This window comes from Dreissena polymorpha, chromosome 8 (genome assembly GCF_020536995.1).
Source record: "Dreissena polymorpha isolate Duluth1 chromosome 8, UMN_Dpol_1.0, whole genome shotgun sequence".
Lineage (NCBI taxonomy): Eukaryota > Metazoa > Mollusca > Bivalvia > Myida > Dreissenidae > Dreissena > Dreissena polymorpha.
The window spans coordinates 67,713,962-67,722,684 of NC_068362.1; the positions used below are offsets into that span (position 1 = coordinate 67,713,962).

An 8,723-nucleotide genomic window follows, 5' to 3' on the forward strand; every position below is an offset into this window, starting at 1 on the left:
GAGAAGATGCGTTGAAATACCATCTGTTCTTTTATGTGTATATAAATGTAAACAACAAATTCTCCATTTTATTTAATATAGTAAGTTCATGTAGACATCAAATTCTCCATTTTATTCGATATAGTAAATGGATGTAGACATCACATTCTCCATCATTATTTCGTAAGAAAACAAGCGTTTTATTCGAAGTGTAATACGGCACATGTACAATAAATAGACATACATATACATGTTTAACAAAAACATATTTATAACATAATCAGTATTTAAATGCATGTTTATAATATTAATAATAAAAAAACTCGTCAGCGTTGTTACTATGTTCATTATTTTCCGAAAACCATATTCTTGGTCGTATCTGAAAAAAAGAGTAAACCAGTTTTTAAAAAGCTAAATGTGAAATTATGACTCGTTAAATTCACCGCGATTTCTTAACAACACTTCTTATCGATACTTTATATATTTGATATACATTGAATTTGCTCAATGCACAACATTATTGTAACACAATAAGTAAATCGATAATTACCATAATATTACGATTTCTATTTTACGTTATTTTACATACAGTTTATGTTTCAAAATGAACTTGTTATTGAACAAAGAACAGGTACACAAATAGTCACTCACCAACATTACAACTGATCTTTTCGCATGACTATGATATTAAAATATCGCGGAATTTAATACTAACTGCGGATGTCTCGAATTTGTACATGTACATTTATTCGATCCAATACATGTTACAAAAGAAACAGGAAATCACAAAAATAGTCTGATATCAAATTACATGTACATGTAACATGTATGTATGTTATTGTTGGCGAGCTATATATGTACACAAACGAGCAAGGGATTTCGAAAAGGTTAACAAAAAACAAATCTTTAATTCAGAACAACAAGGGAAACTTCATCCAGACACAATTGAAACAAAACCTGAAGCATGAAACGCAAACTATAGTCACGCTCGATGTAAGACATGTCAATGATTCTGTAAAGAGGGCAAACACGAGAGAAAAGAGTTGAACATTCGTTGATTTTATTATGAAGTGCATGTAATACATGTACATACAAAGTTTAAAAAAACAACATTATACGATCTGCAATGTGAATGCACATGTACATTTCGATATTGCAGACCGCACATTTGTATAATGTTGTTGTTGCACATGTATTTCACCGCGAACCACCTAGACCGTGGTAGTCCACCGCGATCACGGTGGTCCACCGTGAGATCAATTTCCCGATAACGTCGAGACTGACACCGCAATTCGCCACGGCGAAATCACCGTGTTCAACGGTGTATCGTGGTGAGATAGAGATTGTCCACTCTCGGCTGAATCACGGTGATGCGATGTGGATGGCAGAAATCGCGCTAGACGTAGTGTATGTGTTGACGTATATATTAAATTGTACCGTGTGATTAAAAAATATTACTGAGCAATGCATGTCCATAAATGCTTTAACCCGATATTTGTTCTGTATCAGTTTATGCATACATATTGACTTGTTTCACTCATTTATGTGATTAAAGTGATAAGCATTGCCTCTATTGCAGATAATCAAGACTCATTCAAACCCCCACTACGCCGTATATGCGGTGCCATGATTAGAGGATTGAGGTCTGTGAAGAAGTGCAAAAACATTATTTCTCTTAAACTGTATATAATCAGCAGCAATAATGAATATTTAGAAATATTTTATGACTTGTTGGAAAATGAAATATGATTGTGTTATACAATCATTAACGAATGAATTTACAAATATCTCAGCTTTGACAAAGAAAGGTCTTTGTGATTGATACTGGAATAACAAATACAATTAGACAGTGTTAAAGTGGATAACATGTGTTCTAAAATTGAAACAATTAAATTTATTTAATATATATATATATATATATATATATATATATATATATATATATACATGTTTTGTAAGTAGAATATTGTGATTTCAATCACATTATATTTGCGAAAGTCATTATGTTAAATAAGGGACTGAGATATTTTTGCTCACCTGCACACGTAGTGCTCAAAGTGAGCTATTGTAATCACGGCGGTGTGTGTTGTGTTTCGCAAACGTTTCGCTAGTTACCACTCTAGAGGCCCTTTTTTATCAAATCTGGATAAACCTTGGTCAGAATGTATATGAAACTCAATTCTAGGTTAGTTGGAATTTGGGTCACGTGCGTCGAAAAAAAGGTCACAAGGTGGAACGCTTGAAACGCCTTGTAACCACTCTAGAGGCCACATTTACAATTAAATCTTTATGAAACTTTGTCAAATGTTCATTCAGACCATATCATCAAGACAAAGATTAAATCTGGGTCTCGTATAAAAAAATTAGTTTTCACTTAAGACACAAGTTGATGATTCCATATTGATGAAACTTTGTCAGAATGTTTATCTCGACATTTTCTAGGCTGAATTCTGGTCAATTTGCGTCCAAAAACTAGGTCTTGATATCAAATCTGAGATAAACCTTGTTACCAGTCTAAAGGCCACATTACATTTATGACCTAACCTTTACGATTCTTTGTCTAAATGTTTTTCTTGAACGTATTATGACCAAATTTGAATCTGGTTCACTCGAATATAGACAATCGGTCTTGAAGTTGAAGTAAAATCTTTTAAAACAATCTTACCACTATTGGGTCAATATTTTTGACTTGGTGCAACTTTGTCAAAAAGTTTATATTCACAATATTTAGGCCGATTTTGAAGCTGGTTCAGATGGGTATAATAATTTGACCTGGTCAAATCTTTAAAAAAAATAATAACCACGCTAGGGTCACATTGATGGCTAAATCTTGATGAAACTTTGTCATAATGTGTATCTTGACATTCTCACACTTGAACATGTTTGAATCTGGTGTGTGTGGTACAAAACTGGATCTCTTTGTCAAGGATTAAGGTATTGGTGTACATAAACACAGTTGTGCGCTTAAGGGCGATCATGGCCGTCGCGTTTGTATTTGTATATTGTATTGTTTTGTTTGATCTTGAAGAACGTTTGATTGTATTATGTGTCAATTTTGTTTTGAATCGTGTTTTATTTATATATATTGTGTACAGTCGGGTAATAAGCCATTTTCGGTAACTAGTTACTGATTTACATGGTATGTACATTTTAAAATTTCTTATCTTATGACTGAATTTAAGTATTGCTTGTTTTTGCTAATGTCGTGATTTTGTTTCTTCCGTACAAGTGTTAATTGTTTCCGTTTAATACTGTTATTATGTTTCTCAATTTTCATGGGAGTATTGAATATTGTAAATTTTATGTTAGCACATTACCAATATGACTAAACGTGTCGAAGAGGGAGTATATTGTTTTGCTGGATGTCTGTCTGTCGGTCTGTCGGTAGACCAGTTCGTTTCCAATCAATAACTTTCATGGATTGACCGATTGGCTTGAAACTTCGCATGTGCATTGGCCTTGGACAGTAGATAATCCCTATTGGAATGTGGTTCAACGGTCAAGGTCACTGTCACAATAAGTGTGAAAATCATTTCCAATCAATAACTCGTCAACGAATTGACCGATTGGCTTGATACTTTACATGTGCATTGGCTTCGGAGAGTAGGAGACTTCTAAAGAAATTTGGGTCACTAGATCAAAGGTTAAGGTCACTGTCACAATAAGTGTGAAAATCATTTCCGATCATTAACTCGTCAACGAATTGACTGATTGGCTTAGTACTTCAATTGTACATTGGCCTTGGACAGTAGATGACCCCTATTGAAATTTGGGTCGCTAGGTCGAAGGTCAAGGTCACTGTCTCAATAAGCGTGAAAATCGTTTCTGATCAATCACTCGTCAAAGGATTGACCGATTGGCTTGATACTTGGCATGTACATTGGCCTTGGACAGTAGATGACCGCTATGGAAATTGGGGTCACTAGCTCAAAGGTCAAGGTCACTTTCACAATAAGTGTCTAATGGTTTCCGATCAATAACTCGTCAACGATTTGACCGATTGGCTTGATACTTTACATGTGCATTGGTCTTGGACTGTAGATGACCCCTACATAAATTGGGGTCATTAGGTCAAGGTCAATGTCTGAATTAGTGTCAAAAGCGTTTCTGATCAATAACTTGTCAACCAGATGATCCTTTTTAAATTGGGGTCACTATGTAAAAGGTCAAGGTCACTGTCACAATAAGTGTGAAAATCGTTTTCAATCAATATCTCGTCAACAAATTGACTGATTCACGTGTGCATTCGCCTTGGACAGTAGATGACCCCTATTGAAATAGGGGTCATTAGTTCAAAGCCCTGTTTAATGGGGGGGGGGGGCAAATGTCTCCGACTGCGGAACTCTTGTTTCTGGAGATTTTGTAAGAAACGGCTCCAAATTAAATGAAACTGTATGAGAGTATCAAGATAAGGAGTCCATTGAACATTGACAGTTATGATCTTGTAATGTGTTTCTTATTTATTTTGTTATCTTAAAATTAAAAATATTATAAATTAATGTGTACCGTTAGACCACAAACACATTTTATGTGGGCCCTTGAGCTTGCACAAAAATGAAAAAAAAGTGTGTGCTTGATATGCCACCCAGAGAGTGGGAGGTATAAAGCTATTTACTAATATGTCTTGACTTTTCGAAACGTGTTTTCAACACATGTTTTACTACTGGGTGGATCTTGATCAAACTGAAAGATCTTTATAGGTAGATGATTTCAAAGAAAGTTGATTCGACTGTGACGAGTTTTGAACAAATGTAATTTTCATATAGTTTTTTTACATGTTTAGGATATAGCTGTTTTGTCAGAGGTAATACGTAAGTTCTTCTAAATTAGGACTTGTAAAAAGTATGAAGCAAACGTTCAAAATATATAAAATTGCAATAAAACAGAATTGAAGTACAAGGCTGTTTCAATATTTACAAATATCTTTAATCGTCACACATAGATTTAATATAAATACTATTTATCACACCCGTATTTTGAAGAAAAAAACACTGAATTATTTGTGCATTTTTCACAATTAAATTGTTAATTTGAATATCTTATATTTTCTAATATGATTGCTTTTGCTTTACAAAGCGCATTGGATACCATCTCAAAGCACATCTACCATTCTATTTATAGCAACTGTATACTTTTAATTGGTTATCTAGTTGGTTGTTTGTAAATAGTTATTTTAGTCCCTGGAAATTTATCTGAAACTATAATGTATGTTTTAAAATGAAACAAATCGTGTTCACCTAACCAGTGTACATTTTTTTCCGTGGTAAAGTAACCAACTTGAGCACGTTCACCATTTATAGAATTATAAAGTACAAGCAAAGAAGATGCAAAGAACATACATAAAATTTATATTGACATAAAGGACTGCATCAGTATATATTTTGAAATACTTTTACACAAATCAATGAAGAAAAGTTTCATGCTTAATGCTCAAAAGTAGAAGTATTGTGCGTTTTTTGTTTCCCAATAATTTAAAATGGTGGACTGGAGTTGTGAACGTATAATAAGAGGTGGCATACACTTATTTTATATCCGGTTCCAGTATTTAGTTATGGCACTTGTTTATATCCATCTTGTATTATCATGCTTAAAAAGTGTGTCAAAAGCACATAAATACAGTGTATGCGTTGTTTATTTAGTACAATGTATTAGTTTTAACATTGATTGTTCAGTTGAGCGTTATTGATTTGTCTTGCCATGGTGTAAATGTATCTGTAGATTATTTATGCTTCTTTCGTAAAAACAACATTATTTTTTACAGAAAACCACGAGATATAAATGGTAATTTATATAATGTTTTATGGCTTAGGGACCTTATATGTTCACGAAGACGCTCAATATTTTGGTGTTTTGCGTACATTTGATGTCTACATGAAAAGTGCATGTCATTTCAAATAATAATAAATCTTATATATAACGGACTTAAAAAAGCATGGCTATCCAATGTCTGAAACTTGAACTAGGTTCTTATTACACGATTATTGTTTTCTTATTCTGTTTTACGTGTCTGTTGTATGTCGTTTATCCCAAAATGTTAAGGATACGGAACGGCACAAATTATAAAAAAAATATGATTGTAAACATGTAGATATTGAAGGTTTGGAAACGTACGTGTGTAATTGTTTACTATTTGCTGAACATTTATTTTAATTATGTGAATGTCTAATGTTATTTCATAAAGGCTTTGTAATTTACAAATAACTACGCGAATTAAGTATGCCATTTTGTTTGTATGAATCTGTAAAAGCCATATTGAAAGCGTATTGTGTTGGTGTGTTGTTTTGCTCTTGTGCTTTACTTCGGGATTATGTTTCCGCTCTTTTACTTTTCATGAATCTGAATAATCTTAATATAACGTTGATTAACATTATAATTTCACATTGTTACGTAATAATCTTATCTTGTTAAAAAATTTGGGAAATCATTTATGTACAAATAATAACAAGTTCATGGTGTGGCCTTATGTGTACATTAACGGCGATTGTATGGTGTGGAATTATTACATAGAGGATATTTGTCGGATTCGGTGGATTATCGATTTTAATTCACGAGTGATCATAAAAAATAATATTTAAATATATATTTTCTATGATCACGAGTGAATTAAAATCGATATTCCACCTAATCCAACAAATTTTCTTTTTCTTTTATGCTTTTTTTTCACAGTTTATACACATTGTTAAAGCGTTTAACTAAAGAATTTCGCTGGGATAATGACGTCATTTCGTCAAAAGAATGACGTCATTTCACAGTAAACAGTGAAAATTATCGATAATTTTCACTGATAAATTTCACTGTTTAAAACAGTGAAATTATCAGTTTTAATTCACCGATATTTCTCTATAAACCACAGGAAAGCATAAAATAAAAGTTATTAATTAATTTACTCAGACGACTTCCCGATGTACTGCCAATCCGATAGGCAAAAAATGTAATTTATAAATACATCCCTTTGTTAATTTACTGATCTTTTCCAGTTATTACATACTAACGTCTAGTGTTTTATGGGTATTTAAGCAGTAACTTTTTGTATAAAAAAGTCAGTACACGCTAGATAACGGTGCAGATAGGTCATAATGTCTTGTTATCGCGGGCGAAGCCCGTTAAGGGTCTGGCATGTATCTGTTCATTATTATACTATTGTACTTGAAGAGCGTTTATGTTAAACTTAAAGAAGCAAAATAAACATATATGAAAACTTTATGGACTTGTGTTCGTTATTGTGTTCCGCCGCCTATACGACAGCGTTACCTGGCGATGGATCGCCTTCAGTTACTATGGTTTTCGGTGAAAGGCCGACACTTTGAACATTACGAATATTATGGATATATTGTACCGTTTGATCACAATCACATTAGTTATTAGCCCTTTGGCAAGCACAGAAAATTATAGAAGCTTGTTTATTGCATGCCTGTTTTATCACAAAGAGATTGGGAGGCATTAAGCTCTGCACTCGTACGTATGGACTTCCCGAAGCGTGTTTTCAACCCCTCTTACTATTGGGAGGATTAGGATCAAAACTGAATGACCTTAATATGTAGATGATTTCAAAAAAAGATGATTTGATTGTGACGAGTTTTGGCAAAATGGTGCATATATTTGTTTTTTTCCACATTTTATATATCTTATTTGCACATTTTTTTTCTTCATTACACATAGATCTAATATAAATATTGATTAACACACCCGTATTTTGAAAATACAGCATTATTTGTGCATAATTCAAAATACAATTACGCATTTATGTTATTAGGGTGTGCATTAATATATCAAAATTCTGACAGTACATTCAGATAAACTGTTCTGTATACAAGTTTCATATATGTAAATTTGAATTTCTATGGTGAAAATAATGTAGAGGAATAAGAGTTATAGTTTGTATGCACATCCCCAAATAAGTTCTAGCCTAAACTTTGATACCTCTCTTAATTGCGTTAGATATGCTGCGGATAAAACTTCAGAACACAAATAACAAGGGCCATAATTCAATGCCCCTTACTCCAAACAACATGTGGGGATGTGGCTGGTTATTGACTAAGGCTTTCATATTATGAGCATTTACATTTTCAGACATTTGGCATACAACCGTGGACAACTGGTTTAATTGGAGAGTGGGAACCCAAAAATGCGAGCACACAGACGGAATGATTGACAGTAAATAAATGCCTCTGTTTGGGGGCATAAGCATTTGCTATTTTATACCACCCGCATCCCAGATATCACAACTTTAAAACGTCTAATGCGATAGTGCAATCAAAATCTTTAAACAAGTTGTAAACAGGGGCGTAGATAACCTCCAAACATTGGGGAGGCGGTCCAGTTTTTGTACTGGGAATATAAAGGGGTTCGTTTGAGAGGGTTGTCCTCTCCAGTGGTTCCAAAAAATTTACAATTACAATTAAAATGGTGCGTTTTGGGGGAACTTTCATGTTGATATAAATGCCTGATTTTTGCCTCACTCTCAGTTTGTCATGAAATCAGTTTGTCCGATGCCGCAGACGACGACCCAGAAATCTGAACGTTTTTTTTTTCAAAAACTCGTGCTAATTAAAATATAAAATAAAGTAAATGTTTATGTATTTTTATGACGGAGTTTACCAAGTGATATGAGAAATAATAACATTAACATTACATTCACAACACAAATATTTTATTACTGATGGACATGTTTAACACCTGAAATGGGAAGACTGTAATAAATAAAAAATAAAGTATTGTTCTGTTCTGACAACAACCAATACAAT

General features: G+C 33.2%; 1 protein-coding gene across 1 annotated transcript in view; it reads left to right on the forward strand.

The window, feature by feature from the left end:
* Positions 1 to 1,882, forward strand: part of LOC127841510 (uncharacterized) — a 113,977-nt gene extending 112,095 nt beyond the window's left edge. Inside the window, exon 18 of the mRNA XM_052370381.1 lies at positions 1,559 to 1,882. Within this exon, the coding sequence (XP_052226341.1) occupies positions 1,559 to 1,728 (170 nt within the window). The 3' untranslated portion in view covers positions 1,729 to 1,882. The remainder of the gene's footprint in view (positions 1 to 1,558) is intronic.
* The last annotated feature ends 6,841 nt before the right edge of the window (positions 1,883 to 8,723 follow it).